Source organism: Sceloporus occidentalis, unplaced genomic scaffold (genome assembly GCF_023333645.1).
Source record: "Sceloporus occidentalis isolate IW3139 unplaced genomic scaffold, rSceOcc1.0.p SCAF_1, whole genome shotgun sequence".
Lineage (NCBI taxonomy): Eukaryota > Metazoa > Chordata > Lepidosauria > Squamata > Phrynosomatidae > Sceloporus > Sceloporus occidentalis.
In genome coordinates, this window is record NW_028316981.1 from 258135842 (window position 1) to 258160684 (window position 24843).

At 40.1% G+C, this 24843-nt stretch overlaps 1 protein-coding gene across 2 annotated transcripts in view; it reads right to left on the minus strand.

Annotated features, from left to right (window-relative positions):
• The window catches only part of FER (FER tyrosine kinase), a 197914-nt gene that overhangs the window by 172259 nt on the left and 812 nt on the right, over positions 1-24843 (minus strand). For both annotated transcript variants that reach the window (XM_089492471.1, XM_089492463.1), the window contains exons 2-5: positions 11594-11697; positions 10271-10536; positions 6925-7098; positions 3399-3498 (exon numbers count right to left, since the gene is read on the minus strand). In XM_089492471.1, coding sequence (XP_089348597.1) covers positions 3399-3498; positions 6925-7098; positions 10271-10477 — 481 coding nt within the window. In that variant the 5' untranslated portion in view covers positions 10478-10536; positions 11594-11697. The remainder of the gene's footprint in view (positions 1-3398; positions 3499-6924; positions 7099-10270; positions 10537-11593; positions 11698-24843) is intronic.

The window sequence follows — 24843 nt, forward strand, 5'->3', positions numbered from 1 at the left end:
TGGGATTTTCTTGCCACTCCCCCTTCAGTCTTCTGAGGTACTGAAAACCTGTTCTTTCATGTGACCAATCCTCTGCAGTGAATTTTTTGACTTAATCAGTGATTCCCAAAGTGAGTGGTACTGCCATCTAGAGGCTGTGAAAAGATCCAGGGGGGCAGGCAGGGGAAAGAGGGTGGCACGGGAGCCTTCAGTCTAAGTATTGGAGCACAAGAAAGGCAAGAAGAACCAGGGCTGTATGAAACTTCTCTTTTCAGGGTCCCTTAACACCACTGCCCAACCTCATTGATTGCTTCAATACAGTGGTGTCTCCCGCTCTTCCCCTGCCCACACAAGCTCACTCCCGTGGTGCCATTTTGGGACAGACTGGCTGAACAGAGCAAGGAATTAGAGGACTGGCAGGGGAGAAGCTGGGGCAAAAAGGAGCTTTCACATTTTGAACCCTGCTTAAGCATTGTGAGCTTTGCTGGGACTTGGCTAGCAGTAGCTGCTCTTGCTTTCTTTTGTTGGTTAGGCTGAGAGAAGAGGTAGCAAAAGAAACAATGCTTGTGTGTGGAGAAGGCATGTCTCTGGGGAAGGAGGGGAGGAGTATCTGGGGTAGATTCTGTGAATGAGTCCTTCACCTCCCCTGGATTGTGAGTCTTTTCTCACCAGGGAGAAAAGTGGGAAGCTGGCTGTGTCCTCCTCTTCCCCAACAAAGAAGGATTAAGAATCTTTTCTTGGCAGGGAGAAGCTTCTCCATTCGTACCGGGTCAACCTGGGAGCAGTGACAGAGAAGCCTCTAACTCATGCCAGCCTTTGCCACAAGGTCAGCATGGACAAGAGGCTTCTCGGTTGCTACTCTGAGTGTGACCAGGTTCAAAAGGAGCAGCAACCAAGCACCAGCATTTGCCATGAGGCTTCTCTGTTACTGTTCAACCAGCTGCTCGGTTACTGCTCCCAAAATAACCAAGTGTAGATGGAGCAGTAACTGAGTAGCTGGTGATGCAGTGACCAAGAAGCCTCTTCTCTATGCTGGCCGTTGCGGCAAGGCCAGTGCAGGTGACAGACATATCTGTCAGTGCTCATCCAGCTTGGCTGCTATTCCCAGGATGACCAGGTGCAAAGGATGCAACAACCAAGAAGCTTCTTGCCCATGCCAGCCTTTGACTTACGGCCAGCATGGACAGCAGGCTTCTTAGTCACTGTTCAGCCAGCTGCTCAGTTGCTCCTCCCAGGGAGACCAGGGGCAAAGAGAGCAGTGATTGAGAAGCTTTTTGCCCACACTGGCCTTTGCCACAAAGCCAGTATGGATGAGAAGCTTCTCAGTCACTGCTCAGCCAGATGCTCAGATACTGCTCCCAGAGTGACCAGGTGCAATGGGAGCAGCAACTGAGCAGACAGACAAGCAGCGGCTGAGAAGTTTCTCACCTGCTCTGGCAATTGCCACAAGGCCAGCATGGGTGGGAGGCTTCTCCTTCACTGCTCGACTGGCTACATGGTTGCTGCTCGGAAAGTGACAAGGTGCAAAGGAAGCAGCGACCAATGCTGTTTTAGGCTGCATCAACAGAGGTACAGTGCCTGAACAAGGGAAGTAATAGTGCCATTCTATTCTGCTCTGGTCAGGCCTCACCTGGAATACTGTGTCCCATTCTGGGCAATTCAAAAAGGATGTTGACAAGCTAGAGCATGACCAAAGGAGGTGAAGGGTCTGGAAACCATGCCTTATGAGGAGAGACTTAGGGAGCTGGGGGTGTTTAGCTTGGAAAAGAGATGGTGATATGATAATCCTGTTTCAGTATTTGAAGGGGTGTCACATTGAGGATAAAGCAAGATTGTTTTCTGCTGCTCCAGAGACTAGAACATGGAACAGTGGATGCAAACTACAGGAAAAGAGATTCCAATTCAACATTAGGAGGAACTTCTTTACAGTAAGAAGTGTTCAACAGTGGAACACACTCCCCCGGAGTGTGGTGGAGTCTCATTCTTTGGAGGTCTTTAAGCAGAGGCTGGATGGCCATCTATTGGGGATGCTTTGATTATGAGTTCCTGCATGGCAGAATGGGATTGGACTGGATGGCACTTGTGGTCTCTTCCAACTCTATGATTCTAAGATGGGTTGTTTTGACTTTGCATTAGAACGGTAGACCTAATATCAAGAAATAGGTGTTGGGAGGCACTAGGATTATTGACCAAGAGGAAAGGGGGCAGTAATCCAAAATGTTTGGGAACTACTGAGCTAAATGTGGGGAGGGGGAGGGGTTGCATAAAGAAGGGGCCTGCTTGAGAAAATGCCCCACTGGATATTCACCTTAGGCTTGTTCTTTCTTAAATATCAACCCCCTCTTCACATCCCATGCCAAATTTGTTTTGAAATTTTAAAAGCAATCTGTGGCACAGAATAAAAGCAATATAATTAAAAGAAAAGTTGAGAAATGTGATGATTTCCTTTGCACAAATCTAAGCTTGACTCTGGATCTCAGCTATTGCCTACAGGCTAAGAAATATTGTGTTTTATAATGCCCTAGGCAACAAGTTGTCAACAAGTTGTAATATCATCAAATATTCATGAACATCCAAAATTGCTGAAGGAATAAGACAGTCACCATTTATGGGATTGAAATTGGCCCTGGAGAAAGAAGACACTTTGTGGGGCATAAAAAACACTGGCAAATAAAATGAGAAATGGTCCCAGAAGATAAAGTAATGGGCAAGGAGACCAGAGGAAGGAAAGAGATTCACAGTCAAGTGTGAACAACAAACCTGAGAGAAGACCAAGAAGGGAAAACAGAAAGTTGCATTCAAGGTTCCCAATTTCATGAAGATAATATATTTCTCTTAGAATAGGTTCTATACTTTACACCAATATGCTCAGTACTAATGCTAGAAAGCTGTAATATACAACTAAATCAAAAGATGTTTTCTTTCTTGAATAAGAGTAATCTTGTAATAAAGTTTATTCGGTCATTGACCAGCAAATTGAATAAGAGTATGCAAGTGAAGGAACAGAAGGCCTAGAACTGCTTTTAAACCACCCTTTTACCGAAGACTGAAAACTCTTCAGCAAGTACTTATGCCAGTGTTTGTGGGACCTTGCTAGTATCTATTCAACTTTTACTATCCTTTGAATCCAGCTTAAGGACCTCAAAAGATTCCATTATAAGGGAACTGCAGTGAAAATTTGCAGAGGGCTTAAATATAAAAAAAGCTGTCCAATGCTAGAATGGGATAAGGTTGAACATCACACTCATCTGAACTTCTAAATATACCATGAAAGGGTCACAGCAAAAGTAAATAGCTGTATTATTTATAGTTGAGGAAATGCTTGTTATTTAATTTGAATTAAAGTAATTAGCATTGTTGTTCTATTCTGAATCTCTGTAACAGCTATAGTGCCTATAAATAATAAACAGTAAACTTACCTTTTGACACAGCTTCTTTGTACTTCTCTTTGGCAGAATTTACTTCTTTAATTAATTGTCTATAACTACACTTTAATTTTTCCACTTCTGTTTTTGTAACCTATAAAGAAAAACATGAAAAATGAATAGAACCAAAATGTTTCATTTCATTTGGAAAAGACATATTAGAAGCATTCAGAAAGAGATTATCCAAGCAAGTGGGCTGAAACACACATTGGCTGACATCCTGTTAGTGACATACACAAACGTAAATGGTGCAACACATGTGGAGTAGTTAGTCAGAATTCTTCAATGGCCATAATCAGCTGGCAGTATAAGCAGAGTTGCACATATGGAACCACTGCATATACAGATGTGCAAAAAGGGCTAGCCTGAAGAAGCAGAGCCCTCCCTCCGGTCCATCTGCCTTGGTCCAGGCCTCAGAGGGAGAGAAGAATGCTGGACCTGATCCCCTCCCCCCCTCACCATTCCCTTCTCCTTTTGTGTCGTGTCTTTTAGATTGTAAGCCTGCGGGCAGGGAACTGTCTGGTTAAAAAAATAATAAATGTAAGCCGCCCTGAGAGCCATTAGGACTGAAGGGCGGGATATAAATACCTAAATAAATAAAAAATAAAATAAAATAAAATTACATTAAACTGTGGAATGCTAGCAAGCTGAAGTGTTTTTGCGGCCTCTTCAGTGCAGCATTTGTAATGATCCTCGAATTATGTCTTTAGTGATAAAAGACTGAAATAATATTATTTTAGTAAAGATCATATCAAATCACTATTACCACTTTCTAAAATGTGGTCAGCATATAAAGACAACACTGAGACTATATATGAATATTAGTAGAAAAACTGCAGAAGCCCTCGCTCTGAGGTGATATGAAATTTGCTTATCCATGTGGACAGGGCTGCATTCCTTCTGGAGCAGCAGTTCTCAACATGTGGGTCACAACCCCTTTGGGGGTTGAATGACCCTTTCACAGGGGTCGCCTAAGACCATCAGAAAATACATATTTCCAATAGTCTTAGGAACCGATACACATGGCTGGGGGTCACCACAACATGAGGAACTATATCAAAGGGTCAGGGCATTAGAAAGGTTGAAAACCACTGTCTTGCAGGAACAAGTACAGGAAGGATGTTGCTAGACAGATCTATGTTTCTAGAAGCTGAGGTAACCACGGTTGTAGCACTGACTATCATCTTTGGTTGTTATACCCACATTCTTTTCTGATTAGGGACAACTTGGCCACTGAGATACATGCACTGGTAATTTCACAATAACCAGGGTTCTGAATAGAGTGTCAGACTACATGCACATCACAGGTGTGCTGAAAGAACTGCACTGGCTCCCTATGAGCTTTCACAAAGTTTATTTATTAATATATAAAGTTCCCAACAAGATCTGGTTACTTCAAGGATCACCTTCCCCTAACTGCTAACTGTGCTCTATGGAGCCACCTTGGATCCCATTTTGGCAGAAAGGAAATAACAGAAAAATGGACTTTCACTATGTTAGCAACAACCCATGAGAACAGCCGCCCCATTACTCAAAAAGCACCAACAAAACGTGTTCTGACAGGTATTTAACTACAACCTCTGCTCATGTTTTCTGTTCCTTAGTAAGGATTCTGATACCTTGCATTTTGATTTTAAGCGTGAAGGAGGAACTAAGCAGATCTGACTTCAAGGTAGTCATTCAGAATTCAGAGAGACTGTGAAGGGGGGCTGTGGCAGGATCAGGAAGTATAAAAGCAGGAATGTGTCTTTAAGGTGGACCATTGAGAGTAGACAGGTAGTTGACGCTTCAGAGAGATTCCAGTCAGAGAGGACATGTTTAAACGAAGGGAGTTTTTAACCAAGAGATACTACGGGCTGTCATATGACAGGGTTTTTTCTGTAATAATACTGAACGTGAAGTGAACTTTAGATACTTAATTTCAGTTGGTTCTTCAATGAGATTTACTGTTTTCTTATAGCTGTTGACTGTTTTGGTCACCTTACAGAAGAAAAAATACTCTACCAAAAATATATAAACTGGAGTACAGGAACATAGAATCATCGAGCTGGAAGAGACCACAAGGGTCATCCTATCCAAACCTCTGCCATGCAGGAACTCACAATCAAAGCATCCCCAACAATAGGATGTATCCCAAGGCCTTCTACACATACAGATGATGATAAAAGGGTGGACACTGGGCAAAATGTTAGTGACCAGGTACCTTCTGAGGATCAAAGGAGGAATCAAGCTAAATCTTAAAGAATATGTTCTGACAGCTAATTAAAGCACTCTCCGTCTGTGCTATCTTACCATTAGCATTCTTATGACCTTATTTTTATTTTTTAAAGTAAAGATACAACAATACCTGGCTAATGATATGTATGTGTTCCTAGGCACCACTTCTTTAACAGAAAATTTGTTATCAGAGGCAGAAATAACACTGACAGAATAGGGATAAGTTCCCACACACACACCACGAAAAAGAACAGTTCAACATGTCGCAGCAAAACTACTAAAAATTAATGAATGCACATGTGACATGAAACACTCAGGTCAGGGATACTTTGCTGTAGGGAAATCTTACTGCAGTTGTAAACTACAATAAGTAAACAAATAAACAAAAACATTTTGAACCTCCTAAAAGACTACTTGAAAATTCCTTCCAAAATGTATCCAAAAATGATTCTTTCATCAATCTCCAATTTTTTTATGCTTTCTGTTGTGGTGGCCATCTGCTGTTTTCAACATGCTAGGGGCAACTGGTGAGTATGCTTAACTGCTTTCCCCCTTTCTCTCTGTTTTGCTGTTCATGTAAGGGATTCCAGAGGCATGTGCTCTTTACTTGCCTGTTTTAGGCAATATACAACTACAGTAAGATTGGCTAGAATTCCATTTTTTCACAGCACAAACTTTATTGCCTGGTTTACTGTAGACACACTGCTGCAGCCAGTCTGTGTTACTGCAGCCATTCTTCACCATTGTTCCAGTGATGATACTGCTAAAAAAAACCTTTCAACTAAACAGAACATAAAGAGCAAAAGGTGAGGACTGGGCAGGTGAGGACTGGGCAGGTGTACAAAGGCTTTCTTAACTGACGCATGCCTATATATCATTACTTACGATATATATATATATATTCAGTTTTAATATATGTTTAGTGTTGTGAACCACAGAGGGATTTTTTAAAAAGTAAACAGTCCAAAATGCTTTTAAAACAGATAACTATCTGCCAAAACTGCCAACATTCATAGTTTGATTTCCACATATAATTATGTACTTATTCAAGGATGTCAACAGCACGTAGAGATCAGTCTAAGACAAATTTTATTACATTCCTACATTGAAGGTCCTCAAAGGTGCAGGTGCATGTTCATAGCTAATATCTACATGGTTTAATAAAAAGAATGAACAATTAAATACAATTTTAAATAGAAAGTTTTTCTATCTACAAAACTATCCTTCAATTTAATTGAATGTACACTATCAAATGGAAAGATTTAGATAGATTAATTAGACAAGGGATTAAAGGGATTAATACCTTGAACATCTCTGCCTCAATCTGCTGATGGACGCCGATGTAACTCTTCTTTATTTGTTGCTTGTCTTTGATCATCATAGTTAGTCTATGTAATGGACCAGCATTCAAGTCTTCTGCATGTGTCTTCATGATCCTGCTAAGCTGTTCTGTTTGCTGCACTATAAAGAGCCATGACTTAAAGAAGGAAGAGAAACGAAAGGTTATTTGCTATCGGCTGTAAGGAAAAGAAAGATACATAAATTGCCTCTGAGTAGATACACATACACATACATATGCATGTATGTATGTTATTATTATTATTATTAACCTTTATTTATAAAGCACTGTAAATTTACACAGCGCTGTACATGCAGATTAATATACAGTGTTGTTAACCATCTGACTGCAACTGTGGACACAAGAGCAGGGAAGTGACCTGTCAATTCAAGTAATTTGTGTCACACTACAGTATGTATCTAATAGCACATATATCAATTCCATAAAACGACACAGCAGATGAAATCATTCTACTATAAAATCCATACAGTAGTAATGGAACAATGTATTAGATTTGGAAGGGGGGGGGAAGAGGAGCAATGCACCAAATGCCATCAAGAGAATATAAATATCACTGTGGGAAACAGTGCCTGGTCTGATAGATGTTTTGAATAAGAAACAGTAGGTTTTTTTCTTCCAAACATTCTTTGGTTCATGGAAAAACTGAACAATTCAGTTAAGAGAATTGTGACTGAAAATCAGAGGCTGAAAAAACATTAATAAATGATATATAAGAAATGAAATCTACAGTGGGTACTATCAAAAAGGAAAGAAAAGGCAAACAGAGTACAATAGTTCAGAACTCTGTGAACAACAAGTGAATTGTTTGCTCACTAATTGCTAATAAGTCCCCAAAGTAGTTTATCAGTTCCAATCCATGTTAATACAGTGGGCCCTTCTTTTACATGGGGAATCCGTCCAAACCCGCACCCCCACCCCCACGTAAATGAAAAAGCGCATAAGCTCGAGCCCCATTAGAAGTAATGGGGCTCGTGCCTGCTGCACACCCCATTACTTCTTCTGGGATTCACAAGCCTTTGTTCAGGCGCAGCTTCCAGTGTATGCTGGAAGCTGCGTATGACGCGCCCACGTATGACGTGGGTGCACTGTATTATGCTATTTAGTTGTACTCATTAATATTTGAACACCGTAACGTGCACATGAAAATGTCAAGACACAGTTCTACTTGGTTCAAGTAAACAGGTAAGGAAAACCACACAGTGCAACAGTTGCCAGATGTACATTAGATACAAACAATATCCTTTCTACTGTCTTTGAAACATTTATCCTACAAGTCAAAAGGAAAAGCAGTACATCCCTGCATATTCTTAAGTGACATAACTATAGAATAAAGAAGGCAGACCTCTGAAGCCCACATAACCTGGCCAACTTTGTACAGCAGATTCATCCCACACAACACCACTGAAGAAAGTTCGTAGAGATGTGAAAAGAAGGGACTAAGCTGCAGGTGATAGCAAGGTAAGTTAACGGCCAAGCTGTGTGGAACTGAGTTCCAAGATGGAAACTGTGGCTACCACTGGTCATTGAGCATTTCATAGTAGCAGTACAGTGGTCCCCCAGTAACTATAGGGGTTTGGTTCCAGAATTCCTAGCAGATAATCTTGGGAAGGAGTTAACAAGGCAGTCAGAAACAGCACCTGTCTAGCTCTGAGGCTTTGGTTTGCAATATTTCTGAGACAGGTTCAAATTACACATTTAAAATTGCAAACCAAAGCCCCATTTCCCAAGACAGGTTGAAATCTGACACTCAGCATGGCAAACCAAAGCCCCAGTTTCCGGGACAGGTTCAAATCAGACACTAAACATGGAAAACCAAAGCCCCATTTCCCAGGACAGGTTGAAATCTGACACTCAGCATGGCAAATCAAAGCCCCAGTTCCCGGGATAGGTTCAAATCAGACACTGAGCATGGCAAAACAAAGTCCCAGTTCCCACCTCAGATTGAAATCAGACACTCAGTTTGGAATCAGACACTCATGGCCATAATTTTGTTCATAGCGAAGTCCCAGTTCCCACAAGAGGTTCAAATCAGACACTCAGCATGGCAAACCAAAGCTCCATTTCCTGGGATAGATTCAAATCACTCAGCATGGCAAACCAAAGCCACAGTTCTCGGGATACGTTCAAATCATACACACAGCATGGCAAACCAAAGCCACAGAGCCAGGAAGGTATTGCTTCTTACTGCCTTGTTAACTCTTTCCCAGGACAGGTTCAGATCATCCAAGAGGGAAGGGGAGGCAAACAAGTGCACCATGCCTCCATTCTTCCTGTTTCCTGGAAGAATACCAACTGCCCTTCCGAGCAGCAGAAGCAGAAAGAACATGGTCCTGGTGCCTCGGCCTTCCTACCCCAGCCTCATTTACTGCCCCAAGACTGCCTCTCACCCTGGATGCCTCAATCTCAGGTATTTAAAAAAAATTTAAATCTTTCTTCAATCCACAGATCCTGAAATCTGTGGATACCAAGATCCCACTACAGTAGTACAGTGTGCCTGCATCATAAGCAGGCACGCTTTATGCGGCTTTCAGCATACGCTGAAAGCCACGAGGGGAAGAAGGGGTGGTATGTCCCATAGGAAGTAATGGAGGGTGCACCCATGGCGCACTTGCGCCACCGCGCCGCCACGTGCATGAGCCCCATTCATTTAAATGGGGCTCGAGCTTGCACGGAATTTGCTTTAAGCGGGGGAGTCCGGAACAGATCCCCTGTGTAAAGCAAGGGTGCACTGTAGTAGTAGAAGTAGCTGCAGCAGCCAAGGCAGTAGCCGCAACAACTGTTATTTGTTACTTTGGAAGTTATCACATTTTGCCATTCAGGGGAGAATCTACCATCACAGATAGACTATTTTTACTACCTGAAAAGGGACTGCATTTTGGGTTCTGTCCATCCATCCACAAAAAAGTTCACAATTTTTATTCAAAACTGTATTTTTACTGTTTGTTTTTACTCTGTATTTTTACGCCCCAGCTTTCTTTATGTAAAGATTGCCTTTGAGCTCCTGTATTTCTGCTGTATCATAAGAAAGCAATTTGACAGCAATTAACAACAACACATTTCTGCTGTATCTCAAGTCAGGAATTTGTGCCTTTTGCTCAAGACAAAGGACAAATCTCTGAGTTGCAGGCAACATTTCTGTTTTCAGAGACTGTTCTTTGTACCCATTACTGATACCAGTGCACCTACCAGTTACTCATTCAAGTCTGTAATTTGGAGAACTCAAAATTTGTATACTTCCTTGGCATTTCTGTATTTCCTAATAAAAAGTATTGCCTATATTACTTCTTACCTTAGATACGTTACTAACATAATCCAATTGTGAAGTACTCTCTTTATCAACCTGATTGCAAAGATTCTGTAAAGTGGATGCATATTCTTTGTCACTTTTTATTCTCATGGCCATAAATTTCTTCACTGTTTCCAGTAGCCGTAATTCCCAATCCTGCAGTCTTAGCAAAGCTTCATGAGAATATTTCAGATCACTTCCAAACCCCATCTTTCACAGGGCACTAGTTTTACCAAGGGCCACTAATAAGATTCTTCTAGTCAACACATCTGTAAAAACAAGACAAATAAGTAAGATTTCAAAAGGGGAACCTGCAATGCTATCTATCCATGAGAAAGATTCTACATACCACTAAGATCATTTAAACTAAGAAGCAAAATCAACCACAGATTCCTCAAACAAAAAGAGGAAGGCTATGGTGGTAAAAAGTTACTAATTTTCAAATTTACTCCTCCAGCCAGTGCATAAAAATGACCTACCCATTAGTTCCCTTCACAAATACAGAATAGACACATGACTGAAAAACACCTCCTCAAATACCTGAAAATATATATAAGTCAACAATAAGTATAAACAGCAACATACTCCAGTCCAGTTTCTGAGGACAACATGGCTTGTTTCAGTACAACCAGATGGCTGCTAGCGAGCCAGAAATCAATAATATGATTTACAAGTTTAAAGTTTTAATTGTTCTCATACAGTGGAGAAACCAAATGATTGGTTTTCAAAAATGACAGTTGGTCAAGCTTTATCTCATATTTTCCAAAACCATATACAGCACAAAACAAAATAAAACAATTAATACTGCTAGAGTAATTTAAAAGTCAAAAAGAACAGACTTCTCAGTTTCATTGTATAACTACAATTTCATCATAACTGTTCTGGAACTGCAATCAGTGATAATCCTTATGATTTTTTTGAAACAAACTTTTCTATGCTCTTACCAGAACTAAACAAAGTTCAGCCCTTACAGAAAGTTTGTAAGAAGAAAAATATGGAAGGAGGAAGTGCATATGAATAAGGAAATACAAATGTAAGTCGCTCTGATAGCCTTTAGGGCTGAAGGGCAGAGTATAAATACCATAAATAAATAAAATATATAATAAGAACTGCACTAACACAATTTACTGTATTTCAACTGAAATGAAAAGTGGTAAGTGCTACAGTCAAGAAACACCTCAAAAGCATTTCGTGAGAAAGTAATATCTCATGTATTTATGAATGAAGGTTGGTAAGTGCCTTAAATGGGACCCATCATAAAAAAAATATTAATAGCATCTTCTCCAGCTAGGCCTGTAAATAAGAAAATAAAGTTTAGTATACTACCTTTCAAAGAAGTTTTCTTCCCACAAATCTATTTTTCCAGCACTTCCACCTTTCTCCTAGTCTCTGCTCTTCCAGTTCCTTTGTACTTTCAGCACCTTCTAACCCTATATAGAACAAAAAACAGTATGATTTAATTTGCCAGCCACACAAAAGGATATGTCACAAATCACAAAGTGGAAGCCCTGTCTTTCAGACACTCCTCTCCTGTATCACAATGAGGACCCAAACAATTACAGACCAGTCAGACTGATATTAATATCAGGAAAGATTCTAGAGCACATGATTAGACAGACAGTCTGTAAGCACTTAGAAAGGAATTCATGATCACTAAAAGTCACCATGGGTTTTTCAAAAACAAGTCATGGCAGACTAATTTTATCTCTTTTTTTATAGTTACAAACTTGGTAGATAAAGAGAATGCTGTGAATGTAGCATATTTTGACTTCTGTAGGCCTTTTACAATCCCTTGGGACAATGACTGGGACTATCTCCTATTCACCATTTATTCTCAAAGACTACCAGTGGTTCTGAGCATAATTCTGCCAGTTCTAACAATACTCTTGGATTTTGTTCATCTAGCCACAAAGAACTGAATTCATTTAGAGAAACTAGGTATTCCAGTACTACCCCTTTACTTATTCTGTGCTGCCTGTAAACTCTATTTTTACCAGTGGTGAAATGCAACCTATATAGAGAGAAGTGTCTTTATTTCCGCACCTGTATAACCCTATAACACCATAATATATCAGCTGTGGATGGTTAACTGGGAGAATCAAGTATAAGACACTCTTCAATGCAACCTATACCAGGGCTAACAATACTGAGATTGTATTGCATCCAACTGAAAAATAAAAATTGTTGGCCAAATCAGAAGTACATTTCTAATATAATTTTTCAGACAAACAAAAATTTAACTTGAAAACTGGAATGCAAATTGGAAGTGTCTTTAGTGACCCATCTACTTTCATTCCGAAAAGTCTTGGCATATTTTTTTTCTCCAGGGATACACAGAAAACTAGCTATTGCCTTTGCATGGTTTTAGCACTTTTACCCAGAGAACTATTAAACACTTAACACAGTACTAGTTTAATGTACCGTTTTGGTACTGCAAGGATTAAGCTGTTGAATGTTGTTATGAATCAGAACCCGCAGGACCTACTAAGTAACCATTATTACAGTACCTCAGAAGACAAACTGATAAACTTGCTCTGATAAGGCCTAAAGCCCCCAAAAAATTTATGTCCTACACTTTATTTCTTGGGCCCTCTCTCTTTTCTGGAGGGCAGTGAACTAAAAAGGCTAGTCTCCTTTTTTTTCTGAGGGGTAGTGAACTAAAGGGACTCAGTATTCCATCTGCTCTCCACTTATTTCAACCCACTGCATTGTCCAAAGGGGTTATGGCTAGCGTTGCCAGATCAGGATAATCCCAGACCCTGAGGTTTAAGAGCCAAAATCTGAGACCTAGGAATGCCTCCCAGTAATGTCATCAAACATTATGCATTAAGTACCATCCACAGTTTCTCACAGATTGTTATTCAAATGTGTTTGGAAATTTAGACAGGAGTCATAGCTACTATCTGGGTTGTACCCAGATCAAGGTGAAATGAGGGGATTATTCCTTCTTGCCTAGTAATGGAGAAAGGGAAAGGTACATTTAATCTAGCTCACTTGATTCTATCTAACCAAAAGGCAGAAAGAGAACAGAACAGAGGATGAACCCTGGCATGACAATGACTAGGAAAGGAGAAATCTAAGTAAATACACAGACATCTCCTTGCCCTGAGTCTCTGTAGATTGTGGTTGGAGGGGGGGGGGGGCAATAAAGCCTTGCCAATTGGCCCAAGCTGTTACTATCCCAGATGAACTAGGGATCTGCACACAGCACTGTCCCACCACCACCCCTAGATAAGTCCCTAAAAAACTAGAAAATGTACACTCTTGTCTTCCACCTGGGGATGACTCACAAAAACTGGAGGCTTGGGCCAATGCCCTGAAATCTGACAACCCAAGTTAGGGCAGAGTTGGGAGAAAGTAGATTTTGAGATATTGGTAAAGCCCTGAATGATTTGCACAAAATAGCAACAATTTCTGACTCTTCAATTGTTTGCTAGATACCAAAATCCATGAACGCACAAGTCTCATTAATTACAATGGCATAGTCAAATTGTATCTCTTATGTAAAATGGCAAAATCAAACTTTGCTTTTTAGAATTTGAAAATAATAATATTTTCAAACTAGATGATTGAATCTGTGGATACAGAGTGTGACGTCTGCTGTTGGAATCCAATCTTATAAGAATCCACACAGAGTCCAATCTTCATGTAGGAACAGTAAGTTTAGTCATTCTAGAGCTACTGAGCACAGCCAGTCTCAGGAGAGTGAGATGAGGAAGAGAGAACAATCAATCCCTCTCCAACCCTCTTAATAGTATATATACACTACAGGTGATATCACTAAGGGCTGTGTCTTAAAGGTACCTTACATCACACAGAGGGCTGATTGTACATGCAATATTAGCTATGTGATTAATTTTATTGAATGATCATGCAAGAACTTCTACGTGGGAAGGTTTTAAGACCCATAAAATGAAGAATAGGAGAACACCTGTTCAACTTGAAGAACAAAAGAGTGGGTATTTCTCTAGTTAATCATTCTGAAGAATATATATATATAGAGAGAGAAAGAGAGGTGGAATAGGTTCTCAAATTGAAACCTCTGCTACCTTTAGATCTGGATGAAGTTTTGGACCTACAATCTTTAATTTAAAATCAATAGGGAATGATTATAGTATGTATGAACAATTTGATGTTGGAACAACTTGATGTTGATGAAACATGGTTACATCACTATGATCCAGAGGCCAGTCTTTGCAGTGGTGGCACTCAGGTTCTCTGTGGCTGAGAAACTCAAGACACAAAGGTCAGCAGGAAAGGTGCTGTCTTTTTACAGGACAATGCACCTGTTCACAGGGCTGGCAAGACAATGGATGTTTTGAAGAATGTGGGGTTTAAGTGCATAGAACATGTTCCATTTGACTATCTCCTGTTTCCATGCCCTAAAAAGAGTTTGAAAGGAAGGAATTTTTTTAATGATTCAGAGGCAGCAGAGCAGTATTTCAGTGATTAGACTTCAGACCAGACTTTTGTGGGGAAGGGTTAAAGAAACTTGAGAAACTGAGGCCTGTTACAGACAGTCAAAATAAAGCTGCTTCGAGTCACAGTGGAGGTATGGTGTTTCAATGATGCATGCATCCTAAGAGTCCAGAAGCCGCACCAAAGCCACACTCCAGACTGGAGCGTGGCTTTGGTGCGACTTCTGGACTCTTAGGACGCATGCATCATTGAAACACCATACCTCCACTGTGACTCGAAGCTGCTTTATTTTGGCTGTCTGTAACAGGCCTATGTGCCAAATGTTTCAAACTTCAGGGTGAATAAGTGGAACAGTATGTATGTTTCATGGCTCTAGGTCACTCCCTTCAGGTCAAGAACATTTCAGATCCCCCTCATAATGTCATGAATGAGCTAAGTAATTATCTAGATAGATTGCTTCAGGTGTCCCTGTGACATACTGTATATCATATCACTGGATCTTCCTTTTTATATATAACAAACTACTGCAGATTCGCTTTTAATACTGAATAGTCCTGTTTTGGAGAATGTTTCTGTGATTTCTGCTGAAGGGTATGTATGTTTCTGCTATGAAAAATGTTGTAATCCTAAGTGGTTTTTATGAGATGTAGTTAATTTAGTTTCTCCATGTCTTTTTAATATTTTTATTTGTATATGTATATAATACTTGTATTTATATATAATATTTGTATTTGTGTATTTAGCCCCTGAAGGCCTTTCTCAGCACATGGAGTTTGTCTCCTGACTGTTTTCAGCACATTAGTTAAACAGATTGGGTGATAAAAGGCATCTTTGTCTGACCCCCTTGCCATTTGGAAACCATTCCGTTTTTCCTTATCCTATCCTTACAGTAGCCTCTTGTCCTATGTACATGACAATGAAATGCTGTGGCACACCTATTTCTTTAAGAGCCATCCAGTTTTTAAAAATGTTTTTTGTCTTGTGAGTTGCCTTAGGTCCCTTTCTGGGAGAAAGGCAGCATACAAATGAAATAAATAAATAAGAAATAAGAAGAATAAGAATCCATAGTTCTTCATGATCAACACACAATCAAACACTTTGCTATAACCTATAAAGCACAAACTGATTTTCTTCTGAAATTATTTACTGCACTCCATTATCCAACTTATGTTTGTTTTATGATCCCTAGTGCCTTTCTTTCCTGAACCCAGACTGGACATCGGGCATTACTTACTCATATACAATAAGTCTTTGTTGCAGAATTTTGAGCATCGCTTTGCTTGCATGGGAAATTGGTATGATGATCCTATGGGTCCGCAAATTCTAGTATTCTCTTTCTTGGGGACTGGAATGTATATTGAGTGTTTTCAATCTGTGTTTTTCAAACACTCTTTGGGCCACTGTCTTGTTTTCCACATCTGTTGACAGACTGTAGCTAGGACTAGAGTGTATTCTGTCTCTGTAGATTAAAACAGATTGCCTTTTACTAAGTGATTTTACTAAGAAATATAGCAGTTATTTGTTTAGGTTCCATGGCCTCATTGGGATATGTATTTTAGACAGTTAGTGTTTGTCCATTGATATGAAACTCCAATGTTACTGCCAAACTAGATTTTTAAAAAATAAGAAATTTCCTGAGAGGATCTCCCAATTTTAGAATTTTGTCAAAGAGATTCAGTGAAAGGTAACTGACTTAGGGCCATAACAGTGGATGGATTTCTTAAAATATAAACCACATGTGCACCCTATTGAGAAAAACTTGAACATTTGTAGCCTGTGCATGATGCTTTCATCATTAATAGGCTAATGGGAGCTTTGGAGGTGGAGGACAAGATTTTCATTGTTATAATTAATATGGTTAAAAGGAATTCCAACTCTAATTGGAGGCCTGATGTGGATACCACATACACTCAGCTACTATTTGGCAAAATGTAAAAAGTCAAGTGATCAGCACAGCAAACTCTGTCACCTCACATTTTATTGTGGATCATAAATGATACTTAATGATGTGGAATTCAACATAAAACTCCTATGGATTTCACATACTTGCAGTGACACGAGATTTGTGTGTTTTAATTCCTGGGTATTTCACCAGGTGCTGTAGGCTATATTACAGAGGAAAGAACTGGTAAAACCATTTCTAAGTTTTGCTTGCCCAAGAAAACCCTATGAAATTCATCAAGTCACCAAAGTTCGACAGGCAACTTGAAGACACACAGACATACATCTTACTCATTTCTTCTGCTGTTACTAATTAGTAACAGGATTTTAAGTTTTTTGTCTTCATCATATTTTGCAACTTTCAACTGTTTTCTTTTTTTATTAGAATATTTTGAGTAAAATTTTATACCAATCTTTTCCCCTTTTTCTCCAGTTTCATACTGAGACTGGAACATCACAATGCTACAATTTTTTAAAAGTCAACATGATTTGCTTTAGTTTGGCATCTGCTGTCATGACACTTGATATCCAGGGTCAACACAAAGGGGAAATGGTGGCAACTGATGAAAATGACATATGAGTTTAGCGCACAGCAAAATAAAATGACTTACCACTCCTGAATTCAAGCCAAATTCGGGCTGCTCCCCCTAGTTTTATTGCGTAGCTTTTGCACCCAAAACAGCCATCTGGGTACAGCCCAGCTCCAATATTGGTTCCTGAATTCGCTCTGACAGCCATTTTTCAAAGTCGGAAAGCTCCCAACTTTGAAAAATGGCCACCGAAGCGAGTTCAGAGACCAGTATTGGAGCCGGGCTATACCCAAATGGCTGTTTTGGGTACAAAAGCTACGTGATAAAATCAGGAGGGGCAGCCTGAATTTGGCTTGAGTTCAGGAGCGGTAAGTCGCTTTATTTTGCTGTGCGCTAAACTCCATAGACTGGAGTAACAGCAATTAGACATGGAACTGGATTAGTGAGATTAACTTCTGTTGCATGCAATAATGAACAAGGTGATTACTGCAATTACACAAATCTGTGATTTAAAATTAAATTAATACAGTAATTAATAAAAGGAAGATTCATTTTTGTCAACACAACAGCAAATTTCAAAATCTGTCTTCCAAAACCACAGAATTTAATTTTCACTAATCACCCTACATTTATAGACTAAGCTTAAACTTGTGGTTACAGCTATTTCTAGCTGCTTATTTTCTACAGAAAATGTATCTGTACGAATAAACTTCCAATTGATTAAGAACTCATCACACTATTTTTAAACATGCATGGGGAGGGGTGTGTGCACACAGACACACACCACTTCAAGTTGCTTTTGACTTATGGCAACCCCATGAATTTCATAGGGTTTCTTAGGCAAGGAATAGAGGTGGTTTTGCCAGTTCCTTCCTCTGAAATATAGGCTACAGCACCTGGTATTCATTGGCACACAAGTTATAATTGTTCTGAATCCGGCTGGAACAGGAAGTCATAATAATCTTCTGATAAATATGCTCCATAATACTGCTAGTGTATCTTTAACAACTCTTTCAGAAATTTTCACACAGACTATGAAGGACTATCCCCACAATTTGCATACTATTGTTCAGACCCATTGAGATATCTAAGCCTTATCTGATGTACCATATATACTTGACTGTAAGTCAAAAAAATTATGCCCAAAAATTGACCCTAAAATCCTGGGTCAACTTATATACAGGTCAATACAGTAATGCAGCTTAAAAAGGTTCTGAAAAAAACACCACCCTGATGTGCCTAGGCAATGATTTCTGAAAGAGCTACCCAGGCAGGAGTGTTTGTGTGTTTGAAAGAGGCAATTCTCTTCTCAATCCAGTGTTCCAGTGTTTAAAACATCTTTCCCCATCCTTCTCCTCTGGATCTATCTGTCCAGCAAAAATCCCATTTCCCCATTTTCTTCCCTTCTCAATCTGATGTTAAAAACCTATTCTCGCCATCCTCCTCCTCCCTCTCTGACCATCAAATCCAATTTCCCTCCAGTTCCTTCCCTTTTCAATATGATGTTAAAACCTTCTCCTCCAGTATCAGGGAAGTGCTGTTCGGTGGCCAGGAGAAGTCCAGAGAAGGAGAAGGAGAGAGGGAAGTGATATTTCCGCCTTTCCATTCTTTGTTACATGGCCCTATGTTTTACCCTCCACTTATCCATGGGTCATATAAAAATCCATGATTTTGGCTCTAAAACTTCCCCTCGACTTATACATGAAGTTGACTTGTACACGAGTATATATGGTATTTCCTGCTGTTGTGCAATCACTATGCATTTTATATTGCAAAGAAATTAGAGCACTGTTCGAAGCATGACACAGATCCACAGTCTATTACATGTCCTTTATTTGAGCTATGACAAGACAGCGCTAAATAGAAGAAGCTGAAAGGAGAGCATTTCATGCCAGCAATGGTTGGCGCTTAACTTAAACAATTTATTTAGCAACTACCAGCCAGAAAACCTAGATTCCAGTGTGGTGAAAGAGATACCTCCCACATTATTCAATTCATAAAGCAGCCTGATTCAAATAATGTTTGTAATTAAAACCAACTACCTCCTTAGCATGCTTTACAATAGAAGTACTAAATAAAGCACATCAAGCAATACAAGGACACCTAAAGCATTTCTAGCCTGAACTTATTTTTCCTGATCTGCTTGTCCCAAAAACTGCCATCAGGCAGTAGATCATCCTCCATTATTGTCTAAAATGGCAATATCCCCAGCAGGAAAGATATAGTTTGTGTCTTTACATTTCTTACTGTTCTTCTGTTTCCATAACAAAAACAGGTACTGGGGAACTTTTGACTAAGTGCCTGAAAAAGCTATATTTTTTATTCATTTTTCCTGAAGTGAATAGCCCACACCACTTTTGAACAAAGAGATAATCACATTTTAGTATAAATTGGGTCAACATGCCATTTTGCCTATAGTTAAACCAGGGAACCTCTAATTAACAATCATCTGCTATTTTGTCCAAATTAAGAACTAATCCCACATGCTCCTGGATGTAAATGGTTAAGCACCTACCCCTAACACACATTATCACTCTGGCTTTCAGATTTTAGCATTTTCTTAGGAATATGATGGAAACCATTATGGTGTAAAGCATTTGTGGGAGTCCAGTATGTCACTACTTTCATCTGAACATCGGGAAAAGGTGTCCCAGGTTACATTTCCCAGATCTCAGTAAAGATTTTAGTTTATCTAAGTTTATGAACAAACAATTGACATCTAAACTAACTGCTGCAAATCCAGAGGTATACAGGTACTTCTCTTGAGATAATTTCTGCTAAAAGCATGGGTTTCTATAAACTGCTCAGTCTGCCTCCCACATCCTTTAACTTCTATCAGATCTACTTCAATATCTTTCCCAGGCGTTTGAAACTAAAAATATAGATTCTGTTGCCAAACTGTAAGGGTTATTCTCACTGCTCTTTGGCAGGGGTTGAGTCAGGTCAATTTACTTCTCTGCACTTAGGTCATCCCCAAAGCGTGAAGGAATTACTACTTTATTTGGGATGGCACTCTTTCCAAATAAATAGTCATTTCACTACCAAAGTTGGCTGTTACCAAAAAATAAAAATGACTAAACCAAATTGTCCGCAGAAAAAAGACTTTCTATGCTACTCTTCTCTTCTAAACATTAATGCTCTTATATGCTCCATGGTAAAAGTTGCAATGAACACTGCAACACACAATGATGTACTATACTGCGTTAGATTATTGGTTCACTTATCTCAGACCTATATAGAATAGTGTTTCTCAGCCTGTCTGAGCTGAGTACCAGCCATCCACCACCACCACACCACCAAGTGCCAGGGATCAGTACCATTCTTGTACATATTGGCTAAAACTGTTTACTTTTTTGTGAAAAAAATACCAAGAACAGGCAGCCAGTGGCTCATGAACCAACACTGGTCCAGGGCCATCGCCTTGGTTAGCACTAGTGTTGAATACATTGATTGGCAGGAGCTCTTGAGTCTTTCAACACATTACAGTCCAACCTGGAGATATCAGGAATTAAACCTGGGTTTGAAAGCATTTTCAATCACATTGTTTTGTTGTATACTTTCAAAACATTTCCGACTTAGGGCAAACCTGTAACAGGGTTTTGTCAAGATCTGTTTAGAGGAGCTTTGCCTTTGTTCTACTCTGAGGCTGAGAAAATGTTACTTGCCCAAGGCCACCCAGTGGGTTTCCATGGCTGAGTGGGGATTCAAACCCTGTTCTCCAGAGTCAAAGTCCAGTGCTCAGACCACTACACCATGCTGTCTCTCATCAATAAGGTACAGTATGTCTTTTGTACAGCTAAGAACTGAGAGCATTTTCCTTGCAATGTTTAGGGAAATCACTAAGAGATACATCACTTCCCAACTAAGCAAAACAAAAACAAAAACAAAAACAAAATTAACACATTGAAATAATTTATTATTTTGACAGCAACACCAGTTTCATAGCACTTAATGGTTCTATTTTCTTAACACACCCAATGTATATGATAAACTTTTTCAAACATATTGAAAAGCAACCAAAAGTCACTGAAGAACAAGTGATATCACAACCTCTATTTCCTCATGGACACTTATAAAACTTACACTAACCATCAAACAACTAAATTAGAGAACTTCCATAAACATTCCCTACTTTTTTTCCTTACAGAACTCTACCTCAATCAGTGGTTCAAACTGTGACTAGGAAAAAGAAAGCTGTTTCACATTATCTTGAACTGGGGGTGGTCAAATCACAACCCAGGAGTGAATAGTTTGTTTCTGTTGTCCTCAACTCCTGTTGTTGTGTGACTTCAAGTAGTTTCTGACTTATGGTGACACTAAGTTGAACCTATCACAGCGTTTTCTTGGCAAGTTTTCTTCAGAGAAAGTTTGCGCCTAACTTTCTGAGGCTGAGAGAGAGAGAGACTTGCCCAAGGTCAGCCAGTGAGTTTCCATGGTCAAGAAGGGATTGGAATCCTAGTATCCAGAGTCCTAGTCCAGCAATCAACCCACTACTCCATACTGGCTTTCTTTCAACTCCTCTAGACTTCCTAAACTGCTCTTCTTCTGGTGAGAAAAAGATAAGTGTGTCTCTGTTACCAGGTCATGCATTTGCATATACATAGGCAGTGTTAAAACACTTTCTTAAAAGATGTGTGCTTCCAGTGACATTTGGTTTTTTGTTTTGTTTTTTAGCAATCTGTGTAGTATCCAGGGAGTCATAGGGCAGAAAACACACTCCCATATCCACTGCAATTTCCTATCCTACTGTAAACTTTGCCACCACCTCTAAAAGGCAAGAAGCAAATTTTCGTATCCAGTATCTTGCCATATAGAAGGAAATATAACAACCTGTGTGATTTGAAGTCAGACCATTAGTCTTTCTAGGTCAAAAGTGTCAAGCAGTACTATCAACAATGACTGCCAGAAGCTCTTCAGGATTGCAGGCATGCCTCCCCACCCCACCACCATACACAGATATGCCAGAGATTGATCTTGGGACCTTCTGCCTGCAAAGCATGTTCTCTAATAATGCAGACACTGGCCATCAATATTTAGAATCCACAGTTAACAACAGAACAGAGCTGCCTAAAAGTCCCATTTCTAGACAGCAGTCCAGGATTGCAAGTAATACCAATGACTGCCAGGAGTGCTACCTGACCTGCCACTCCTAACCAGTTCTACTACCTTGCATGCTAACAGGGAAACATCCTTACAATATGGGTGATATGTTCTCACCTACTAGTCAGCAAATCTTCCACACCACACTATTGGGGACAGAAAGAAATATAGACAGAAGCTGCTACTCATGCCTGTTTCTATAGACAGCAATGAGGACTCAGCCTCTCGACACGGCTTAAAGAGCTGCTAGCACTGCCCAGTAGAACAGTATTGCCCAATCTTCACAACTAAAAAACAAAAATGGGGGGAACATGCGTACAAGCTGCTCTGGGCCTCTTACAGGAGAATATCAGGATATCAACCAAATAAATAAATAAATAAAAGGGAGAAGAGACAGCAGCTCATGCAAGAAACAACTGTCACATTACTTCAGTTCTACACTCTCTACACAAGAATGAGGATAGTACATACAGTATGTCCACTTCTCCCTAGCACAGTTATTCCCAAGCTTTGCTCCTCCTGATGTTTTGGACTTCAGCTCCCACAATTCCTTACTATTGACCAGACTGGCTAGGGCTTCACACTCTCTCCCTCAGGGCAGCCCTGCTAGCTCTATTTTTTCCAACTGTGAGCCCAAAAATGGCAAGTGGGCAGAGGCACTTGCCTCCCTTCAAGGACACCTGAGCTATAGCCACCCTGTGCCAACTGCCCTAGGACATGCCTTGCATGGTAGATAGAAGAGACTTTGAATTCAGTCCTGGGGCTGCTGTAGTTCAGCAACTACTGACTAAGGATGGGATGGCCTTCTAAGGTGCCTGGCAAAGCAGATAGCCCAAAATGCTGGTACTGCCCTGGCCACTTACCCCCTAAACCTGAATCCTTTTTAGTCCAGGCTAAAGCAGGTATTTCTTGTTTGAGCCCCAGTCCCATGCACTCACCCACAGGAGAGGGATCAAAAATTGAGTCTCTAAAGTGGGAGGTATTTGCATATAGTGTACTTACATAGTGAAAACGTATCAGGGTAGCCATATTGGCCATGCAGCAAAGTATTTGGAGTACTTTGGATTTTGGAATTCAAGAGAAGCAAGACTCAACTTGTATTGTACTCAATCATGTGTTGCACTTTCCTCATTGAAAGACGAGTATCCAAACATTTAGCATGGAAAACCTCCCTATCAATTCTTTCACAGTTCCAGGAAGGGACAGAAATCATTGTGTTAACACAACTTTTTTCCTTATAAGTAACAACTGTCAAACAGTGCCCAACATACTACTATGGAAACTCCCTATACTGAACAGTAAGATCTCATGATACAATTCCTAAGTATACACATGACATATATCCAGTGCAAGAATCAAAATGAGTGAGAGCCAGCATGGTCCAATGGTTTGAGCATTGGACTACAACTCTGGAGATCAGGATTCAATTCCTACACAGCCAAGCAAACCCACTGGGAGACCTCAGGCAAGCCGCATGTTCTCAACTTCAAAGGAGGGCAATGGAAAATCTCCTTGAAACAAAGTCAAAAACACCTGGAAGGCCAGAGTTTGGGAATCACTGGGAATCTAAAGGGGCAGCCCAGTTACTCCCCGTTTCTCTGCCAAGAAGTGGGAAAGCTGAACACTTTGTATTTCCACTGAGCCTGAATAACTTCTCCTCCTGCTCCTTATTATCTGCACTTTACAGGCCAAGTCTCCCTTCTCTGGAATTCCAATATATTCTTCCAAAAAGCAAAGCATTTATCATGGGAGGCTGAGATAGCGACACCTTTGCTTTCTGATGGTTCAGTGTACGCAAACTTTGTTCCGTGCACAAAAGTACCAGAACTACCTTCAATCATGCCTAGGAGGTGTATATGAAACATAAGTGAATTTCATGTTTGGAATGGGATTCCATTTCCAAGGCATCTCATTGCGTAGATGTGTGCAAATGCAGGTATTCCAAAATCTATTTTTAAAAAATCCAAAATCTGAAACGTCTCTGGCCCCAAGCACTTTGGAGACACAAGCTGGACTAACAAAGCTGATGCCTTCCTCATGCCGTTCCTATTGCTTGCTTTCTTTTGCCATTCAGCCAACTTCACTGGCTTTACATCCCCTCCTTTCCTATTTGACATAATAGGTTTTAATGCAACAAAACTCCCCTCCTAGATGGACTCAATGTGCTGAGCTTCAGGCACACTGCAGAAATAACCCAGTTTGAGACTGCTTTAACCGCCATGGCTCAATGCTGGGGAATTCTGGGAATTTCAACAGTGGAACACACTCCTTCCTCGGAGTGTAGTGGAGTCTCCTTCCTTAGAGGTCTTTAAACAGAGGCTGGATGCTTTGATTGGGATTTCCTGCATGGATGTCCCTTGTGGTCTCTTCTATGATTCTATGAGACATTTAGCCTTCTCTGTCAGAGAGTTCTGGTGTCACAATAAACTGCAATTCCTGGGATTCCCTAGCACTGAGCCTGGGCAGTTAAAGCGGAATCAAACTGGGTTATTTCTGCAATGTGTTTTGGGCTTCCTGTATCAGAGGTACATTTCTCTTTCTAAATTTAAGAGGCAATTCTCTTCCTATTCTCCTCTACCATTCTCC